This window comes from Triturus cristatus, chromosome 12, assembly GCF_964204655.1.
Source record: "Triturus cristatus chromosome 12, aTriCri1.1, whole genome shotgun sequence".
Classification (NCBI taxonomy): domain Eukaryota; kingdom Metazoa; phylum Chordata; class Amphibia; order Caudata; family Salamandridae; genus Triturus; species Triturus cristatus.
Window position 1 is genome coordinate 827,630,815 of NC_140595.1, and position 23,316 is coordinate 827,654,130.

A 23,316-nucleotide genomic window follows, 5' to 3' on the forward strand; every position below is an offset into this window, starting at 1 on the left:
AAAAAATGCTAATTCCTAACTAGAATGTCCTTGGAAACTTTTTTTCTGTGAATTTCTATGTTTTTTTAACTAGTAGTTGCGTTTGCAGAGTGTTGGCTTACTGGAGGTAACAGGGGACCTTGTTGGCCCCCCAAAGGACCCTCACCAGCAAAGAGGAATTCATCTCTCAAACAGCAGCGCGCCAGATGGAGCGTTTGCAGAGTGGTGGAGAAAAGGGCCTCCGGCAAGCTGCCATTTTTTTTCTTTCTATTTTTAGGAGGGGGGGGGGGCTCGTGGACCCCCTTCCCTGGGTCATTTTCAGCCTCCGAGCCGGACCCCTTTTTTTAACAAGAAAAATAAAAAACAAGGCTGGGCGGGCTGCTCGGCCCTCCCTTCCCAGGGCTGTATCAGCCCCAGGGTCCCCATTCCCCGGGCCAGGCCTTAATATATATATCACCTGGTGCCAGGCCACTTTTTTATTTTATTTTATTTTTTTGGCAGAGTTTTATATAGCGCAAACTTGACCCAAATCCAATCTGGTATCAGAGCGCTTTACATAGCACCAGTTCCACACATTCATTTTTTTTGTTAGGCACGGGGAGATTAAGTGATTTGCCCAGAATCACAGGATGTTCAGCGTTATTCCCGAGACTCGAACCCAGTTTCCCAGGTCCGAGGTCGAGCGCCCTAGCCGTTAGGCCAACTCCTCTCCTTGTGGGGGATTGCAGGGGGGCCTGAAGGGCCCCACGATGTCTGCCGGCTCCCCGCCTCCTACAGGAGCCGCATTGCTTTGGGATCTAGGGAGCTGTTGACATGAAGCTCCCTGGTCCCAAAGCAATGTCTGTTTCCCTGCTCTCTTCTTAGCGAGCAGGGAAATGGACCTGCTCTGCTTTCAACAAGCTACAGCATTTTTGCTCTCGCTTTTTGAAAGTAGAGCAATTGTTTGCTATGGCAAGGCAGGAGCGGTGCTTCCGCCAAGCCTTAGCAAACTGCAATGTCCTGAGCTGGGCACCCCAGGACATTGCTGGAGCCGTCCCTGAGGGGTGGCGGTCCCATGGGCTATTTAGGGCTCCCCAAGGGGGGGAGGGGGGGCACGTGACCCCCCGGCTTTATAATATAAACCCTGGGTAAAGCGTTTTGCCCCCCTCCCTTTTTCTCAGTTCCCACTTGACGGATCACCCTGAACTTTTCAAGGCAGCAGGTGAAGTGAGCATCAAACTAGTTTCGAAAATTTTGTGAAGGTTCGTCAACGCTAAAGGTAATGGCAAGTGAAAAAATACTGTCCCTTGGAAACTACATCCTAACTAGAACTACCTACTGGCGACCACCGGTAGGTAGGTAGGGAGGGAGGGAGGGAGATATATTGGTATGTTTTGTAGAATTGAATTACATGTGATCCACCCTACCTCCTATGAAGACGTACACTTGACTAATAAATGTATTCTTATAATGTATTTAACTTGGTACGAGTCAGACTGCCAGCATTCCGAGGTTTGTGGGTGAAAACGGGATTTCATCAATGCAGAAAATGACCCTAATATATGTGTAGTAAGCTCTGTTTATAGGCTTAAAAATAGAGCGCCATATTATTTGTATTTTACAGAGGATATATTGACAGGTAAGTTATGTCATTGTATTCCGTGTTCTCAATACAGCACCTGCCCCTTCAGTTCCTTCTGTTGTACAACTCATCCTTTCTGGACACACAGCAGATTGGGTGGGAATGGGATACACCTTCCCCGGTTCTTTACCGTGACTGGACTCCCCACACATAACTGAAGGGGCTGATAACCTGAGGGCTGGTCTCTAGAAAGTGAGTTTTACTTTTGCATTATTTGTTGCCATTCATATGTACATTTGTATCACCAAACGTTGGCAAACAGTAAAAAGGCTTCTGCCGCGCTACGCTGTGAGTGATCATATAAGGTCTCTTACTCGTCTGTAGAGAAACCAAATCGAGCCTTGGATTACCACCAAAGATTTTGCTTTCATCAAAATTCCTTACAGTAACGAGGCAGTTTCATATTTCAATTTTGCAATGTATTTATGCAAAATGAAGAAAGCCTATTCAGCATAACAGGGAATATTTCAAGTCCACTTTATTGATTAAAGGATAGGTAGTGCCGTCTAAACAAAGCCATGGTTCTAACACAGTCCTTGTAAGGATCCCGACTTCATGTGGCTCTAGTCCTTCTAGTAGTGACACAAGAGTAGGGGAAAGTTGTTCTAAGGTGAATAGCTTTGCTCAGCACAGTTGGGTGGCTGCAGCTGTATCCCGTGTTCCCAGTCCTGTGATCTCATCTCCTCTTATGCTTTTTATCCTATGCTGAACAATAGGACGGTCTGATAATTGATGTTTCTTTTCTCACCTTAGGTTTTTGTCTGTGACTATGACATCCTTTGGCAGCGCGTTTGCTACACGAAGAGGAGCTACGAGTACCGGAGCCGGGTCACATACCCACAGGTATGAAAGACGCAAGAACTGACAAAGTCAAAACTGGGGCGGGTGGGTAAAGGCTTTCTGTGGATAGAATGTGCGCTGTGCTGTGTCTGGGGACGATTCATTGTGCAGTCTTCCTGTTAACTCTGTCAGGCGACGCACTGGTCTCTGCACCTCTGCACAGGCAAGAGGTTTGTTTTTGCCTCTCTCAATCCCCTGGATACTTACACAGAGGATTTATTAACAATGTGATCCTGGCTCAGCTTGGTAACCTCAACGAACTCTGAAGTCCTTGATCGCCCCATTGAGGTAGCTTCAATTCATTGAGGCAGTCCTAGATACGTGCTAACCCGTCAGACTCGAAGCAAGGAAACATATATGCCGACTAAATGCTGGTCTCCGGATCAGTAATAGTTGTCACTCCTATAGTCGGCACATTGAAGAATGGGCACCAGACTACAGCAATAACCTCGTTCAGCACATTAACAAGACACTATTATGGTACTCCGCTTTGAATTAACATCGCAGTCAAGTAAGCGCCAAATGAGAGTATTGCTCAACTATCCCAAGCAACCTTCACATAATGGGTAGTTATATAGAAGTTACCTGGCAACGTACTTTATGTACTCTTTTAAAAATAAAATATTACAAGTAGACACTAATCAACTGATTGTACTACGGGTGACAGCATTGAGTTGAACCAGCCTTTATTTCTGCAGCACCTACATTGCATAGCACAGGGTAGGCAGCAGTGCTTACTTCCCTTGTCTCCTGATACGTGAAGTGCACAGTGTTTGGGTGAGTGAGGCTTTACACACAGCTTGCTGTGTACCCAGGTTGGGGTGTAAAGCAAGGAAATGCATTAATATCATGATGTTATAGCAGTGTGTTCGAGGCATATGAGCTTTAGATCGCATACTTTTGCATAGATCACCATCTGTTGTTGGTCTCGGATGTTTGCACTTTATTGTAGAAGTCTTTGTAGTCACAAGATAGGAGACTTCTCCTTTGGTTAGTAGTGCGCATTGGCATCGACTCCATCGTCAGATTGGTTTTTTCCGCCATCGGGTTTGGATGTAATTTCCTGCGCTCCGGGTCGACGTTGTTTCAATTCTCTTTCGACGCGCAAAGGCCCTCACCACAAGACTATTGTTTCGATCGCAATCTCTCTCGACGCGTATCCAGTTCTCAAGAAATTTTCGAGTCCGTTTGTCGACGTGGGCCGTTGGGCCGATCGGCACCATCAACCAGCATATGGAAAGGACTCCATTCAAAAGATGCAAGTGTGGGGCTAAATTCCCACACAAAGATCTCCACGAGGTCTGCAACCTTTGGCTCTCTCCAGAACACGAGAGTCGACACTGCCAGGCCTGTGACTCTTTCAGGTCCAAGAAAACTATACGTGATTGCCAGGCCCGATGTCACAAAATGTTTCGATCAACCGTTTCGGCGCCAGACAACATCTTCGAGGCAGGCCCCGACGATCTAGAACCAGAGACAGGAGATGAACAAGCCAGCGTCTTCGAAGCAGACGATTCGGACTCAAAAGACCAGCCGATTTATGCCAGGTTAACGGAGCGCGAGTACTGACGTCGACGCCTCTGCCCCGAAAAAACAAAAGGCTCTGGTAACACCTTCACCTTCGGGTCTGGGTCGACACCGTGACAATACTTCAGAAGCCCTGCCTCCAGGCCCGGCTCCGAAGCCCACAAAGGCTTCAGGCAGCTCTGGATTGAGCCAGCCACACCACAGTGCAGAAAAAGCATCATTGACACCGAAACATAAACCCAAGGTACCTTCGACACCAGAATCTTCGGCACCGAAAGCATAACCCAAGGTACCGGACTCTTCGGCAGAGAAGCAAATTCAATCCAAGACTTCGGATCCGAAAAAACAGCCTAAATATTCGGAGTCAAAAACTCCACCTAAGCAAAAGGACACAAAACCCCCTCCTACAGTTTAACAAGACGGGGCAAAGCACCACTCAGAGCCCAAGTCCTTGGCGCCGAAAAAAGACAACGGATCGAAGGAACTTTTCCATCCAGATCCACCAGCAAAAAAACACTCCATATTGACCCCATTACCGGCCAGGTCACCTCTATACCACCTAAAAAGAGGAAATTGGACACCCCAAACACCTGAGATACCCTCCAAGAAAAAAGACGAATCCACCTCGCCTATGAGGCCTTTTTCTCCACCTCCACAGCTTCCAAGCATTATACTCTCTCCAGCACACTCTCCAGTGCCTCCTCTTTCACCTGCACCACAACATAATGATGAGGATTTAGGGGGTGGGGATGAAGACATAGACCCTCCACACGATGATACTGATGATGACCCCCACAGTATCCCACCTCATGACTCTTGGGATGATTATAATGTCCCAGATGTACCTGAGCCAGATTGATATCCCTTCAGACCATCCCCTCTAGAGGACAACGTAGGGTTGCGCAACTAATAAATAGAGCTGCACAATACCATGGGGTCCAGCTCCATTCAGACCCTCTGGAGGAGGACTTTTTATTAGAGACATTCTCACAGCCTCAAAAAACAACAAATACTCTCCCTATGCTCAAAGGGATGATTAAACATGCCCGTGAGATTTTTAAAGACCCTGTCAGAGCTAGGGTGCTCCATCCTAGAATTGGAAAAAAATACAAACCGTCTCCAAGTGATCCAGCTTATATTAAAGGTCAACTTCCTCTGGACTCATTAGTAGTGGCAAATGCCCGTAAACGGGCAAATTCCCAAACCACAGGTGACGCCCCTCCGCCAGACAAAGAGTCTAAACTACTGGACGCATCAGGTAAAAGAGTTGCGTCCCAGGTAGCGAATTTTCTGGCGTATCGCCAATTCACAAGCCTTACTGGCAAGATATGACAGGGCTCGCTACGATGAGCTTGAAAAGCTCATGCAGCATCTCCCAGACCAATATAAGACCAAGGCAAACTATCTTATAGAAGAGGGAAAGGTAATTACAAAAACCTCTATTAAATGTGCCCTGGATGCAGCAGATATAGCATCTCGCACGATTAATACAAGTGTGTTACTACACAGACATGCGTGGCTACGCATATCTGGTTTTAAACAAGAGGTGCAGTCTACCATTCTCAATCAGCCCTTAGATCAGAAACACTTGTTTGGACCTACTGTGGACACATCTTTAGAAAAGATGAAAAAGGACACAGAAACGGCCAGATCTATAGGAGCTCTGCAAGCAAGAACTAGTAGAGGTTCCTTTCGTTGCTCCTCTTATAGGGGCGCCTCCGAAACGACTGGCACAGAAAATACCTCTTCCACATACAAAAGCCCCACCCAAACTTCCCCTAACAGAGGTTATTTTAGAGGGACTTACAGAGGCAATAACAACTGAGGCGAGGGTGTGGTTCTAATACCCACAACTCCCCCACCACAAAACGGTGACTTCAGTGCTTAATTTGTGCTGGTGCTTTCCGGTGCTTAGCACCAGCACTTCTTTTTTCAGGGCCGGGTCTAGACATACCTGAGCGCCAACTCACAAAGTGGCAATGTATGTCACACAATATCTGCACTTCATTGCAGTCTCTGGTGAAGAGCCAGTCGATATATCACACACTAAAATAAATCCATGCCTTCAGTTAGTGTTGCGCTGGGTGGGCCACTGACTGGGCTGGATTTGGTCCTGTGTGCGGCAGCCTAACGTTTTCAAAAGTCAATGCTTCCCTCCTTATCATGACGCGCACACACACGCACGATACGCACCGGCACTAGTCAGTCAGTTCAGTTGAAGAAGGCAGCAGCGTGTTGTGCAGTGCAGCAGGCCTCAGAGTCGGATTAATAAAAGCAGTAAGTAATGCTGCTTTTTCTTGAGCTTGCCGGCCATTACAGTTTTATGCCAGCCAGGTGAAGTGAAATACATTTGTACCCACGTCGCTCCTCGGGAATAATGCCCCGCCATTCATAACAGCTAAGCTGAAGTATGGGAGATTTCCCTGGAGAAAACTAGTTTTGTCATGCCCTAGACACGACTCTCTAACTGACCCTCACTTCCGGGATCTACTTATTTTTACTAATATTTTTTTACTGCATGCTTGTTTTGGCTTCTGATGTTCTAGACCAAGTATTGCCGAGAAGCATTACGTTACGTTAATATAGTGTGTATAGCTCAGTGGATTAATGTGCATGCTTTTTATAACAACACATTTGTATGACGTTTTCATCTTGCGACAGTGACAACTCTTTCCTACTGTGTGCCCCTCCAAAACAGTTCATTTAATTTTGTATGTGCTTTTCTTTAAATTGAATCAGGGTGAGACCAATCCGTGATCAGGAGGTAGGTAGGTAAATTGCTACTGAGAGTTAAATCTGTAGGAATTAATATGTTGGTATCCCTCCCTACTAATCCATACATTTATATGATGCCTAACCAGCAGACTCTAGAGATTCTCGTTTTATGATATTGTGTCCCAAGCTTTAAGATCAGCTGTTTACACATGTTGTGAATTGCCTGAATGGTTGTTTTGCTGCCTTAAAGTGTTTTGAGTGCAGAAGTGAGGGGTCGTGGCGCAGCCCTTGTGAATATTCAGCCAGCAGCGGGCCCCTGCGGGGCTGGTTTAAACTGTTGATAAAGTAGGTGATTTATTTAAAGTGTGCCACGTCTGGGTGCAGACCCCCACGAGGCTGGAAGGTTGGGGCCATTTCTGAAACAGGGAGCTGGCTTTGTAACAAAATCAGAAGGCCACTGTGACCGGCTGTACTCTGCAAATGATGCTGCCAACCTCCCCTTCACCTTCCCGACCGGAACCAGCAGCAAGCACATTGTAGAGCGCAGGCTCAGCGTGCACATGCTGCACACGCTGCACATGTGCTGACCCTGCACTGCTTTTTTTTTTTCTCCTTTTTAAAAAAAACATCACCCCATCTCTATGGGGCGTCATTCAATTGGGTAGCGCGAAAGCGCTACAAATTTGACTGCCCTAGTGTGGTTGGTCTGCCTTGTCCCCATGGCCTCTGCCCTCACCTTGGCACACATTTGCATATTATATAATGCTTATGCTCGCACAGAGCATAAGCTTTAAATAATATGCAAATGCGTATCTGGAGTCCCCAGTAGTTCCTCTCTGCAATATGAAGGAGCCCCTCCCTTCCGATATGTAATCCCTTGCTGGCTACCCCTCGCCTTGCACACGTGCACAGGGCTCCCTGGGCGCTTCTGTTCTGAGGCAGAGTGACCTCAAGTTTTGGACCAAGATACTGTGCCCCCTTCTCCAGTGTCGTCGGGTCAGGAGGGTAGAGGGCGGCACAGGCAGAGCATACTGGTGGTGGTGAGTATAACCTGCTAAGTTTGCATTGTCCGAACTTAGTGTGTGCCATTTCCATGCTTTCTGGCCTGGGCCATAGGTGCTGGAAATAGGGGTGTGGGTGCTGCTGCAGCAACTCCAAAATAATCGGGGTAGAGTTCAAATAGGGGAATGGACAATATAGTGCCTTTATGTTTTTTTCTTTTCATCTTGTCACATTTGCTGTGCATTCAAAGACCGGTCAAATGGCAGGCTATGTCATCGGACAAAGTGCTGTTTATTCTTTTTAAATGGATAGTGGTGTTGACTTTTATTTTTGTGACTGTAAAGTTAGTGGCTTTTGTGAAATGAACTATCTGTAAAGGAACTGCACAAATATTTTAAAAGTATATCCGCATTTCGAGAAGGGAAGCACATTATTTTGTAATTCTGAAGTGCGATTAAAACAATGATTTTATTATGAGCAAAATTAATCAAGACACCTTACTTGGTGATGTGTAAATTGTAAATATTTTCTGAAGCCCAATTTCCAATCATTATTGTTTGATTGGCACATCGTTTTATCAGTAAAACTACAGGTCAGTGTTTTTGTTTTGTTTTTTGCAATTTGAATGGAAAATGCGCTGTCAGTAATTGACCGAGCGCTGCCACAGCATGCTTTAGTAGCAGGTTTGCAACCGTGGTTCTCAAGATGCTCCACTGCTTACATACCACACCCTCCCCACCTCCGCCAGAATGTACAAGGCTCGTTTGCGAGGCTTGTTCTTTGTGTGATGCTTGGATTTTTCACAATCCTGACACTTCCGTGGTGTGATTGTCACTTTAGCCAATTTGTTCCAAAATTGTACTTCAAATACACTTTTGTTTTCATCATTTTCTCAAGTGGTCATGGGTTATTATTATTATTAGAAATTTTTATAGAGCGCGTAGTCACCCTGAGGTATCCCAGCGCTCATGGGTTAGAGGAACCTCCTATCAAAACCTTATTAGCGGAAGGATTCCTTGCTGAAATCCAGATCGGGTGTTACATCTGCCTTTCAGCAGTGCCAGTTGAGGATGTGGGTGGAGCCGATAGAGTAAGAGGGTGTGGCCAGTGGAGGAAGTGGGTGGAGCCGGGGGAAGTGGGAGTGGCCTCCTACAAAAATTTGAGCACCTGGACTTAATATTTTACAAATTAAGCACTGAGTGACTTCCCTCCACTCCCCCCAGACCACTCCACTCCAGTTTTGGGACGACTATCACAGTTCCTACCTGTATGGAATTCCATCACCACAGACAGGTGGGTGAGACAAATTATCCAGTATGGTTACTGCCTGGAACTCACTTCTACTCCTTCCCCCCCACATACCTCCCAAACAACGTCCAATGTCCACAGAACATCTCACACTTCTCAAGCAGGAGGTTCTCTTTCTCTTGCAAAAGCATGCAATAGAACTGGTTCTCCTACACCACCAAGGCACAGGGATGTACTCCCTTTATTTCCTCATTCCAAAAAAGGACGGCACTCTCAGGCCAATATTAGACCGCAGACTGTTAAACCTGTACATACAATCCGACCACCTCCACATGGTAACGCTACAATAGGTCTTCCCGCTGCTTCAACAAGGCGATTTCCTTGGCACACTAGATCTCAAGGACGCCTACTTCCACATTCCTATTCACCCTGCTCACAGGAAGGACTTGCGTACTGGAAGGACAACATTACCAGTTCAAAGTCCTTCCATTCGGAGTCACAACAGCACCCAGAGTCTTTACAAAATGCCTCGCGGTGGTAGCAGCCCACTTAAGAAGACAACACATTCATGTGTTTCCTTACCTAGACGACTGGCTCATAAAAGCCAAGTCACGCAACAATTGTGTACAAAACACACACAACACAATCCAGCTGCTACACAACTTAGGATTCACAATAAACCTCACCAAGTCACATCTCCAACCGTCTCGCACCCAAAAGTATCTAGGTGCAACAATAGATACTGCCAAAGCCCTTGCATTACCCCAACCCAACCAGGATAGCCAGTATGCAAGCCCTCATACCAGACTTTCAACCACAACACTCACTACCAGCTCAAGTGTTCATGCAGCTAATAGGGATGATGGCCTCTTGCATCTTGATCATCCCTCACGAAAGACTCCAGATGCGTCCATTACAGGAATGTCTAGCACAACAGTGGAACTAAGCTCAGGGTCAATTTACAGATCTGGTGTTGGTAGACAGCCGCACATATCGCTCTCTGCAGTTGTGGAACACACGAAATCTTTCCAAAGGGCGGCCGTTCTTCGACCCGGTTCCATAGATCGTGCTAACAGCGGACGCATCGCTCACCGGCTGGGCAGCTCATCTCTTAAAACACACCATCCAGGGTATGTGGACCCCTCAACAGAAACTCTTCCACATCAGTCCCCTGGAGTTACTGGCCATATTTCTCGCCTTAACGTCATTTCATAAACCTCTCCTACGCAAAACTGTCCTCGTCCGAACGGACATGACAGCAATGTACTATATACAAAAACAGGGGATACACAATCAAATTGCGGTTCTGCTCAGTCGTCAACAACAGCATATTCACGAGTGGGAACTTCATCCGCAAGTTCTTCATCCGATTTTTCAAATGTGGGGCCACCCAGCGATAGATCTGTTTGCCACGCATTTAAACACAAAATGCCCAAACTTCGCATCCAGGTATCCACACCCATTGACCAAAGGCAATGCGATATGGATGAACTGGTCAGGCAGATTTGTGTACGCTTTTCCGCCTCTCCCGCTCATTCCATTACTGGTGCGAAAGCTCAAACAGTCTCTCACAATGATCCTGGTTGCGCCAAAATGGGCACGACAACCATGGTTCACAGCACTTATGGAACTCTCAGTAGTCCCACACCAAAAGTTGCAACTTTCCCCAAAGCTTCTCACACAGAATCATGGAGAGATGAGACATCCAGAACAAGCTCAACTGAACCTATTGATCTGGCTCCTGAAGTCTTAGAGTTTGGTTACCTCAATCTCCCACCAGACTGCATGAACGTCATTAAAGAAGCTAGACGTCATAACACTAGAGCATGTTATGCAGCTAAATGGAAAGATTGGTTGTTTACTGCAATAACAACACAATTAATCCACTAGATGCTTCAACTCAAAACATTATCTGTTATCTCCTGCATCTACAAAGATGTAGTCTGGCATACACATCCATACGATTACATCTTGCTGCTATAGCAACTTACTTACAGAATAGACAGCACTTGTCGTTGTTTAGGGTACCTCCCATCAAAGCTTTCATGGAAGGCCTTAAAAGGATAATTCCTCCCAGAATTCCACCCTCTCCAGTATGAAATCTAAACATTGTCCTTACAAGACTCATGGGTCCCCCATTTGAACCTTTACATACATTTGAGTTGGAGTTCCTCACATGGAAAGTAGCTTTCCTTGTGGCTATCACATCCCTCCGAGTGGGTGAACTCCAGGCATTAACCATACAAGAACCATTTTTGCAAATACAGCACAACAAAGTGGTTCTTAGGACAAACCCTAAATTCCTACCTAAAGTAGTCTCTCCATTTCACCTTAACCAGTCTGTTGAGCTCCCAGTATTTTTTCCTCAACCTGACTCCGTAGCAGAACGAGCTCTTCATACGCTTAACGTCAAAAGAGCTATTCTTAACTACATTGAAAGGACAAAATGTTTCAGGAAAACTAAACAACTTTTCGTAGCTTTCTCACCACCACGTAAGAGCAACCCTATATCAAAAGCTGGAATTGCCAGGTGGATCATTAAATGATTTCAAATATGCTACAAAAAAAGCTAAGCGTGCATTATCCATTCCCCCTAGAGCGCATTCCACACACAAACTGAAGAGTTGACTGAAGTAGGGAGAAGGCAGGAAGTGATGTCAAATGGATGATGCGAAATACACTGATATTTCTTCTTGTGGAGATGGACCATGGGAAATTTTGTGCCAGTTTGTGGTCCTCCCGTTCAAGCTAACTTCGGGGATCTCTGTTCCCTGGACGACTCCTCAATGCCTGTTTGCTACAGGTGATATTGCACCGTATGCAAACAACAGCATTCCAGAGGTTCAACTTGGATTTTTCCTTCAAAGTGCACTAGTCTAACCTAGATGTAAGCAAACAGTGCCCTATAGGGATAGATTCTTGGCAGTTTAGTAGACCATAGCGGAGCAAGTCGCTATTGAAGGTAATGTATGGACTACAGAATATTTCATAGATTTCCTTGAAGCGCTGCCCTCGGACCCCGGTCTCACGAGTAATGTGAACATTGTTCATTTATCTCAATTCATTATAGTACATCAAATGATATGTAAAAACATTTCATTGCACAAAACATGTCATGCTTGCATAGATATATGGTCCCTGCATTCCTATTGTGTTAATAGTGTCCAAAAGTATGTTCAGTGCCCACGATACACCCAAGAGAGTGTTCCAATAGTCCATTTTGATGCCTATTTACATTTCACAAGCTAACACGCATGCCAGTACTGATACAGATTACTTAATCCAGTCACACGTGACACTCATTGTGACTGAAAAAAAATGTATTCTTTGGTTTCAAAAAGGTTTTGGAATTCAATTTAGTCAAAAATCTTATTAGTTTACACAGTAGTCCATTAATCAATTTTTCATAGGCCACATTGATTACGTCACATACATAACATATATTACATATAGTGTTCGTCACATATATTAGACAACAACATAGACAACAAATTCGTACTAATGTAAAAACGAATTAACAAGCTCAGGTTCCAAAGAATCCTTACAAAACATAAAAGAGATCACCAAAAGGAAAAAGAAAAAGACCAAATGGGTTGAAATATTTTTTTTTTTAAATGCAGTATTTCTTTTTCAGCACAACCCTGGTGCGTAGGCAGCAACCAAACAGTGTAATATTCAGTTAACCCAAGCTTTTTCTTCAGTAATATTTTCAGCTGAGTACAAAAGCTCTGCCAAAGACTGACATGTTTCGGCCACTCATTCAGGCCTTCTCAGGACAAAAATATAAGGGAACTGGTGTTATTTAGACAACCTCCAAATTATTTCCACAAATTTAGTAAGGCACTGGCTCTGCGGTGGGCGCCATTAAGTAGTACACTGTAGCGTTATCAGCTTTTCTCTGCCTCCCAGACAAACCATCCCTCTTTATTTCAACAGCTGTTACAGGGTTAGCATACGTTGAGTAGGTGCCGTTTATACATCGGTGTTTATATAGCTAGCCCCATCTGTCAGTATTATGAAAGCGAGAGAAAGACAAGAAGGAAAGGACAGAAAATTAAGTGGTGAAAAAAAAAAAAAGAGGTAGGGGACAGGCACTGAGATCAAAACAGTCGCTATACATCCCTCTTTCAGTAACCAATAATAACAAGACTTTGGAAGAGACTGACAAGTGTTTCCGCCCAGTCCTTTTTATCATGCCTCAATGGGATTTCTATTTACTGTAGACCTTTTTGATGTTTATCTAGCTCCTTCACAATGCCCGTCCGTGCTTCTTGGCACTTGAAACTGTTTTTCTTGTTGCGATTACATCTGCAAGGCAAGCCAGTGAGTTGCAGGTCCTGAGCATCCAGCCACCGAACCTATGCTTCTTTCTAGACAAACTTGTCCTTGGGCTCAAGGCGGTTTTCCTTATCAAGGTGTTGACTTAGTTTTCATCAATGGAAATAGCCCTTCCCACTTTGTACCCTCCACCCCATCCCACCAAGGGAGACAGGTTACATCAGCTGGGCCCTGTGACAGCAGTCTGTGATTACAGTGACCTTACTAAAGAGATCACGTACGACAAACAGATCTTTATGGGGTAAATAGGCAGAAAGAATGGTGAGCAGGTCCAGAGGGGCACGTTGTCCCACTGAATAATTTCCAATTGTCCTCCGCCCTTGCAAAGAAGGAACCTTCGTAGGGAATCCTGGCATATTCCAGCAGGGCAGAGTCTTCCACCTCCGGTTGGTCCAGGATTGTTCCCATCGCAGAGAGCGGTCATGCAGCGACATGAGCTTTATTTCACACCTCAGCCAATCTTTGTTTGGATTCAGAGGGAAGAAACGATGGCTGTTTTGCACTCTCTGGTCGAAGAGTTCCTAGTCTGACCATTATTCAGGCTCACCAACGAGGAAGCATGCTGCTTTGCAGTCTATTCAACAGGGGAGGACTCTGCAGGTAGAAGTATCCAGCAGAGGAATTTTACTTGGTTTTGGTGACCATCTTTCTGGTAGACCTGTTTATGTGCAGACATGGGCGGGGATTATTCATAGATTATGACTTTGATGAGTATACCCCTGGATGAGAACTAGGATTACAGGTAAGTAACTAATCCTTACCGGTCCCGTTCATCTCTTCATCCCGAAGGATGTCTAGGCCTCACTGATAAGGTTCCAACTACTTACTGTGCCGCCTCATTTTGACCTCTGATGGCAGGGGGAGTAAAAAATAGGGAAATATCAGTTTAATGGGCTGGGTGCTATATTGCTTCAGGGTCGTCGCTACGCCCTCTCTTCCAGCGTTGATATGGAGCAAGGGCCCCCTACTGTCGTGGGAGGACTAGGTCATCATTTTCCAGATCTAGACTAGAGATTTTCAGCAGGTGATGCTTCTCCGTGTAGCTGGAGTAACCACTAGAAAGATTGTTACCAAAGGTAAGTAGCATTTCACCAGCCACATTTCTTGGGATTCCTCCGACCCTTGTCCTGACATGGCCATTGCTAACAAAGTCTTCCACAGATGTGGAATATGCATGAAGAACTAGCCAGTCGCTGTTTGCAAGGTGTGTGTAAATGGGGGATTGATTTCTGCAGTTCGTTAAGTACTCTGCAAAAGGGAGGATAGCTTTGCTATTTGTAAAGACGTGTATATGAATGGACAAGCTTGCTGATATAAAGATCTGTTTTTTGGATAGCTCTGCTGTTAGCAAAATACGTGGAAACTGATTGAAGGGCTGCTGTTCTTATGAGCTGTTGAAAATTGATGCCTCTCCTGTTTGTAAACTTTGCGTAAAGAGAATATTTCTGCTGTTTGTGAAGAGCAGTGTAAAGGAGAGGATAGTGGTGGTCTTTTTATAGAACATAAGCAGACAGAAATCAGTTGATGTAGGCCAAGGGAAGGAGCCAACGGTGCCCATTGAGAGACACCTCTGCTGCTTATATTAGGTGAGTGGTGACGGGCAGAACCAATGAGATCTGTGTGAATTGAGAGATCGCACTGTTGGTGGATGCGATGGGTCTGGGTTATGCAGTTGATAGGTCCGTGCTTGAGTGAGACAAGCTCCATGAAACTGACAGTAAATTCCAAGTGCCACTACTTGCTGCCTCTTCACTATCACTAATGTCTTTTTTCCTTTGTAGTTGGAGCTAGATGAACTGGCCTCTGTCTACAGCCGAAGACTCTGCTGCCGGCGCGATGCACCGCCCAAGGCCAAGTACAAGTGGTTGGCCCAGGAGCTGTTGGAGGACCCGGACTGGCCTCCACAGCCTCAGAGCAGCACCAAAGCCAAAGTCCCTCCGGCGGAGAGCTGCACCTAGGAAGCACGAAAGGCCAGGATGTTTGGAGTTTGCCAGTCTGGGGACCCTGCCACCACCTTGCTTTGGCTGTACTTTCCGATCTTTGCACATCATGTGAGAGGCCATTGGGGTTGTTTGAAGCTGGAGTTTAGGTACTTGGGTTGTTGAACCAGTATTCGTTTTCAGCGGTACAGTTAGCACTTCTTTTTAAGTATTGATCTAGGTTCTCCCTGGCTCCTGCCCTGCAGGCAGTGCATGTTAACCAGGTGCTACTTAGTGAAACTTCTCCTATTTATGGCCATAAAGCACTCTTTGAAACCAAAGCTGCAATGAAAAGGCTGAGGCGGCACCAAGCGCTCACAGGCCCTTTATGTTCCATTGGCAATCCACAAGCTGTGTCTTTAGCAGTTGTTTCTTTTGAAATGGTGTCTGTGCATAGCTCAAACTCTGCTGCCAGGTTTGCTGCACACAATGGAGCGCGCACACGAAGTCTAACCTGACCATTGGATGCCAGTTGATGGTTGTAACTAGGGGGTAACTCCCTGGTAGCTTCATCGATACCCTTCTCTCCTATCCCCATGTGTTTGGCTGTGAGACCAGGATGTGTAACTTTATTTGACAGATGGTAGCCGCCCCCCGCTACTGCCTTAGATTGTTGAAAGGGCACAGCTGTAATCTCGACATTGGGGCTGGATCCTAATGGATTCCTTATTGGTACTTCTTCCTTTCATTTGGACTTACTCCAAGACACCGAACTAGTATGTTTCTTTTCACCAACAAGTGTTTCGTCTGGATTCCCATCCTGGAAATTAGTTTTTGTTGTGCTGTTCGTTCCTCGCCAGTTCTTAAACGGATCGGCAGCTTCTGCATGTGTTCCGCAGACCTACCTTCTTCGTCAGATTACTTACTGTTGGTCATCACTGCCTATAGACGGTACACTGCAATTCATGTATTTTCTCTTTTATCGTATTGGTACATTATCATCAAAGTACAATTCATCATAATAGTTGAATTAGAATTCAAAATTGCTGCCAACCGCGTGTTTAGCTTAGAATTGAGCTTTTTGAAATCCCTGCACTCCATTTTTTTTGATATGTCTGTCTGTAGCATTATGTTCAGTCTTATTCCCTCTATCGTCTGCCAGTTATTCTGGTTGCGTCTGAGTGTTGTTCACGTCTTCTGCTGGATACTCATCCAACCTGTGTTACTTTGCGCTTTCCCATTTCCCTCTTAGGAGGATGCCCTGGGCTGTGCTAGACATAAGGAATCGAGGGTTGTGGCTGAAGCCTTTGAAACTTATTTTCTGAAAACAATCATGGCGGCATCCTGCAACAAATGGAGGCAGATCCTGTCTGTCCTCCGTGTGGTTATGCGAGGGCCACTGCTTCCTGCTTTCCAGCCTGTCTCTGCAGCAGCAGCATCTTTGCTTTCCTCCCTTCCTTTGGTGGATAGCAGAGGCATGGCATCCGCACCCTGGCTGATCCTGATCTAGATCGAGTGTTTACCAGGGATCTAAACCCTTCTCTTTCCTCGGCCCTCCTTGGCAGGTCCACAGTCGCTTCCTACGACGCATTCAATGGCCAGGCCTTCACATGGGTGACATTGCGTGCAGTGTCTTGCGCCTGCATGCTGCTGCTCAGTTGACTGTGGTCTTGTGAGTACTTGCGGTGTTCAAGGCTCTTTTGGGAAGAGCCGGCCAATGGATTCTTCAAGGCACAAGTCTTGTTCTCTGTGATCTGTTGCTAAGCTGATGTTTGGGAACGGGCATTTTCTGTCTCTCATAAATGGACAGAACCCATCCCTCAGTTTTTGGTTTTGCAGCACAGAGTTTGCCAACGCACTGCTAGGGGTATCTTTGATGCTGATTTAAGGCTTCTAGGGATGAGTATTTAGCGTAGTTCTATTGGTCGCAGTCTTTCAAACAGTTCAGAGGTGGGTGTAGTCTTTGATAAAATATCTGTTCAAGGGACTGATGTTGCAGTAATCAACTTGTCCTGTAGAAAAACCCCATCATGTATCCCTATTGGTGCATGTGAAGCATAACGGCAGCCTTCCCATGCCGGAGCCTTGCTAATCACCTCTCGGATTATGTTCGCGCTGACCTTACTGTAGGGTTTCCATTCTAGGAAGGCTGGGGTTTTGCCACTTTTCAGCAAATATACATGCACGGGTTGCAAGTAGGCGAGAAGGGTACTTCTAGGGTTGGAATGCTCTGTGAATCTGTGCACACAGACTCCTTTTCCTACACTGAAAAAGTTTGGAGATTTACCCTGGACCAGGACCAGAGTAAAACTTTTTCCAGGTTGGAGAAAAATGGGGTGTGGAGAAAGTGAATTTACAGTCACTCAGCAGATATTCATAAATGTGGGTTCTTTATCTTCTTATGCAAAAATGGAACTCGTGAATGTTTGCAGTAAAGTTTCCATGCAACTTGCGTAAACACTTGTGGATTCCTGAACAATGTAAACGGGCACCAGTGAAAGGGCATTTATCTGCAGATGCACTGTTGTCACGTTCAAAACTGGGCCCTTAATTTATTTTCATGTTGCCCATACAGGTATTGGTGTGCATCATACATGTTTATTACATCATTCAGCAGAGAAATGTTATTTGAATTTGCACCATACTTTAGACAAAAAGCCTTTGAAAATGTGGTTTTTGCGTACTCTTTATTTTGAAAGCAAACAATCACTAATCTTGCATTTATATATCTCCTTCTAATCAGTGCGCATTCTGGGAGCGTTCTAAATTGCCTCAAATAGTTACTTTTTACAAAGGTTTCCATGTTTTTATACTGGAACCACTACTAAGCTCACTGTATTTCCTTCAAGCACTCGCCCCAATAGTAAAGTCTTTGCATTAATGAATCCTATATAAACGTTTGAGCAACTTCTACATATTGGTACAAACATTGCTTTAGTGGCAGACGGTCTTCTTTAAGAAATCCATACTGTTTTACTACAAACTGTTAGACAAAGGATTTGTGATGCTGGGAGTAGAGCCTACTTGTCCAGTGGACAAAATGAACATTGTCTTGACTCCAAGTAATATGTTCTGGGTGTCAGGCGGTAGGAATTCCACACCCCAGCAGCTACGCTGTCCTTAAATCCCTGCCGTAGAGCCTAGCGAAGAGAGCCTTGTCCCACCTCAGAACCTGCCTGCTGTTCTCCGTCCCAGTGGACTGCAGTGTCAAAGCCCTGCAGATCTGAAGAGTTTGCAGGTGAAATGAGTTTTATTTTGTCCATAGAGTGACCTGCTGAGATTGTGTTGTATCAAACAGCAGCATTTAAATCTGTGGAAGAGCCAGTCATAACCAACAGAGCCGTCTCTCTGGCCCCTGTTCCATAGAACTCCCCTTTGAGGCGATGTGCTCTGAATATCCAGCACACTGCGCTTTAGTCACTATGTGCACTTCCTGAAAAACTTTGATGTCACTGGATTCCTGTTGCTAAAGAATGTTTAGAAGGCTACTGTGGCCTCTGTACTGCAGCCCACAGGATATTCAGGGAACGTTCTACCGATTTAGAGGGTGTTGCATATCTTGGGTAGGTTTTTCAAGACAAAAACTATTTGTAAGAGTGTTTTTTCGTAGAAAAATGGTCTGAGGTGCAGAACTAAGAATCGTCTGCACAAAGATGTAGGTTCTTTGTAAGATGTGTCCGCTTTCTGGCGGACAGGGTATGATAGTTCTGGTCTCCTTACACTTACCCAGTGCCGCTCACAACAGTGATCTATTCCAAACATTTGTACAGCCAGTAACCTGTCTTGTTGGTTTATGAATCGTTTATTGTGCGAAGACAGATTCTAGACTTCTTTCCAGATACCGAACCTCAAGATGTCACCGGTGTTTTGTGTTAAATATTCCCACAAGGCTAATATACCCTCCCCCTACACTACTGCGTTTTGTATTCTCTAAGCCGTTCCTGTTACCCTCTGCACTCACTGTTGTCCTGTTTTTACCTTCTACCAATAAGCGGAGTGTGCGCCATTGCAGCACCAAATATTCTGCTGTCAAGCTAAAGCATGGTAGTTTTATGTTGTGCGTTGTATTCATTTTGGCTATTCATACTTCATACACCAGTACCGCACTGGGGCAGAGGCTCCCCTCTCCCCTCTTTTCGATTCATTCGATTGGTGGACCAAATTAACCAGGGAATTTGAAGCTGGTAGATTTATTTAACATTCTGCAAACACCCAGTAATACTTTGCCTCTTTTACAACAAGACGTTCAGCCTTTTCTTTCCAAAGGTTTACTATTCTGGACTGTATGCAGTTAGTGTATGTTTCTGTTTTTGTAGTCATGCACTTTTAAGATGCCTTGTGGGTTGGGTTGTTTGACAGAAAAGAAGGGTCTACTGATCCACCCTTAATCGGATCACTGGTACTACTCAAGGCTAGACGTGAACTTGGCCCTTTGCTATCGACAGGAGGACACTGGTGCGATCTGATGTCTGGTACAGGCGTCCGCAGCAATTGCGTCAGTGTTGCATGCAGGGATTTCAAATGGTACAAATATATCGATATATCCCCCGCCCAGGGAAAAAGACTGTTCCAGTGCAGACTCCTGTGCTTTTTTTGAGTGTGACCATTCTTCTTCCATATTTTGTAAATTCGACTGTCTCTGAAGACGATTGTGGGGCTCCCCGGACAGACTCGGCATAGGTTTTTGGGTACGCTACAGTGTTCCAAAATCTTTTATGGTGGGCCATTTTGAAAGACAAAATTGGCTTCAGCGGCCTCTCCATTTGAATCTCTTCAAAATGTGTTATTGAGTCCAAGGAGAGCAGCTGGTCCAAGAATTGTCCATCATGGGATCTTCATTCACAGCGATAAACATTGAAGAGTTCTGTCCATGTGCAGGATTCAAGAACACTTCTATATTTTAAAAAAAACTTCTATATTAAAAAAAAAAAAAAAGAAATCCTGTTATGTGTCGAGAAAAGCATATGCACACTTATTTGCTGGCATATTAATTGACATTCATTTTATTATTTATTTACTCTTCTAAAAAGAAGCCAATTGTAATACAGAAACAGATTTGAAAATGTCCATCACAAACAGACAAAATAACACTTTAAAAGTATAAAAAGGTAAATGAAATGAAGCCAGATAGGTGCCAACTTAAGATACGGTTTAAAGGAGCCGTGAGCCAGCTGCTCAATTCACTCGAAAGCTCATGTTTTTCCCTATTTCCAGTGACCAGGATCCCCTCGAAGCACTGGCTCTGCTCTTTTTAGAATGTATCCTGCAGGATGTCACTGTGTCTTCACTCGACACCTTACGGTCTCTCTTGGCCTTTCCTGAATCTTTTACTCTTTATACAGATGCATTTTTACTTCTGTTTTTTTCCGTGTCATGGTAAATATCTGAAACCGACCCGATGCAGTACATATTGTGACCCTGAACGCTCATTCAGTGAGGGAGTATCCCTACTGGTGATTAGGTGCAAGAGGATCTTGAAAGATTGAGGTACTTTTACTGCAAGGCACACTGTAAGATTTCAGAAGACAGTAGGAGATTGAATTAGGATTACAGCCTTCAGCACTCCCTTTGGTGATACGCTGTCCGCCGGAGAGAATGCAGCTTTCAAGAGACCAATCTGAGAACTGTTCTGTGACCCAGAGCATTGCTGATCCTGCTGTTTCCACTTTAGAAGCGTCTCCAGCTAGGGATGACTGACGTTACCAACTTCTATGATTTGTTGGTCAGAGGAGCTGCACATTTAGTACCATTGCGAGTTCCCCAGATCAGCTCAACAGTGAGTTCGAAACACCAAATGCATCATTCTCTATCCACATCACTGCTCCCCTGGGTTCCATACCTCACTGAACCAGCAGTGATAATGGTCCGTAGACTGACTGTCGAATAACCTAATCCACCATAAGACTATGGCGATCTTAAGAAAGGAGAGGTGACTCTTCCAGCTTGTCATCATCTCATTCTCTTGGTCAGATCATGCCTGCAGTTTTCAAACGAGGTTTAGTTAGCATCTCTTACAACTTGCACTGGTTTCCCTCGCCATTACAGTGATTAGAAATATATTATATGGCAGTGGTCTTCCATAATTGATAGTCACCTTTAGAACTCGTGTACAAAATCTCATGTCGGCATCTTTTATAAAAAGCATCTTTTTATTTTTAAGACATGTCACTTGCATTCTTAGATTCAAGTATCTGGCACCATGCTCAAAAAAACAAGTTCAGTGTTATACAAGAGTAAGGCAGTTATGAGAATGCATCCGTCCTTCCTCCCAAAAGATAATTCATTTTCATTCTTGAGTTTTTCTACCTCCTAAACTATCCTGCAGAGAGATCCCTCCACACATTTGATGTCAACAGTCTTGGACAGTTACCTAGATATGATAAAGGACATTAGAGTATCCAAGCTGTTCTGACTCCTCCTAAGCAGTTCATTGCAAGGGGGGCATTAATGTGCTTACCTTCCTGGTACTAGAAGGCAACCTCACCGCCTAGAAGCAAATGCTGCTGTTACGGCTTTGCTTCGGAATGTTCTTATTAGTGAAATCTGCCATGCAGCCACCTGAACTCCAATTCATCTGTACATTTACAAAATGCTGGTGTTTGAATTCAGACTTACGGATTGTTTACCAAATGGGCCAGGCTGGTATGGAGAACATCTTTGGCTCATTAAGGTATCTTTACATTCATTAGTTTTCCCTGCTTCAGCTCACACTCTAAGCTTAGATGAACAATAAGATCCCATGATGCAAAAGGAAAAATGACTTGTTACCCTAACCCTATTTCTACATCATGAAATCTTCGTAGAGGTCATAAACAACGGACCCGCCTCCCCATTCGTTGGAATTTAAAAGGTAATTGGTTAAGGATCGGAATTCTGCTATCCAACCAACATGAAACACGGTCTTGCCTGCTACAACTGAGCATTGAGGGACAACGAAACATCTGGGGGTAGTGGATTCCCTAAAAGGGGCATCATTTCCTTGAAGTAGTGTTCACACAAACTGTCTACGTTGGGCCATTTCAACGATGTTTTTTTTATTTATTTATAAAGATTTAGAAAAAGCTCAACAAGCCAGTTATTTTCACTTTGATTTGATTCAGTTACAGTTTCCTTCTTTAAAAGAAACAAAAACAAATTACATATAGTTAATGTTTCCTAAAAGTAGGCATATGTTTAAAAATTATAAGATATCATTACCCAAGTGCTCTGAAACCTGCACACGGATGCCATCTTTCAATGTTTGTTGTCTTCAAAGGAGATTCCCAAGATGGATAACGAGGTAACTTTACCTTGAAGTAACTGGCCTTTGTGAAAGGAACTCATTCACTATGCAGGCATGCTTTATAGAAAACGGGTCTGGTATATTGAGAAATATATTTAACTAAAGACTCCTTGGAGGATGAGCTTATTATTTTTTTTATTCCCAGTCACATTTAAAAATTTGAAAGTAATAAATTATGATCCACACAAAGTACATTTTTAAATATGCACATATTTGTACATAAAACCTTCTTTGTATTGGAGATTTTTTTATTTTCTTTCTGCTTTTTTGTTTTTATTTATTGGAAAATCAGGAATTACTTGTAAAACTTAAATTATTGAACTTTAAAAAAGGAAACAAATGGAAAGTTTGAAGAGATTTTATTTTGTTACATCATTGGGGTTCTGGGGAAAAGGGGGTGGCGGGAAGGGGCAACACGAGTGAGTACTTGTAGATCACTCGACTTTGGAAAAGAATCATGATAAAAACGCAAGCTGTAGTATTAGACAATAAAATGGAATGGAAAGAAGTGTCTCGTTTATTTCATTCTTATGTGGGACTTTGCAGGACTGATAAACAGTGGGTCACTTGGCAGTTTCTGTGGCCCAATGAATTATGCAGTTCATCAAGACTATGCTAATGAAACAATAAACAATATGGTTTCTTTTTATGAATCCATAATTTGATGTGTGCATGACTACATACATTAGAAATGTTGCTGCTTCGAAAATCTGGTTTTAGTATTTTTCCGGCATCGGATCTTTAATGGGTTTACATGATTTTCTTTTATTTCTTGTGGTCATTATTTGATTTGCTGGGAGTTTACACCAGCGTTTAAAGCCTGTAATACAACAGCTTACCTATCT

At 44.3% G+C, this 23,316-nt stretch overlaps 1 protein-coding gene across 1 annotated transcript in view; it reads left to right on the top strand.

Annotated features, from left to right (window-relative positions):
• The window catches only part of LOC146782995 (polyamine-transporting ATPase 13A3-like), a 374,238-nt gene extending 351,259 nt beyond the window's left edge, over nt 1-22,979 (top strand). Inside the window, exons 32-33 of the mRNA XM_085638059.1 lie at nt 2,354-2,443; nt 15,052-22,979. Coding sequence (XP_085494185.1) covers nt 2,354-2,443; nt 15,052-15,228 — 267 coding nt within the window. The 3' untranslated portion in view covers nt 15,229-22,979. The remainder of the gene's footprint in view (nt 1-2,353; nt 2,444-15,051) is intronic.
• Nucleotides 22,980-23,316: the final 337 nt, after the last annotated feature.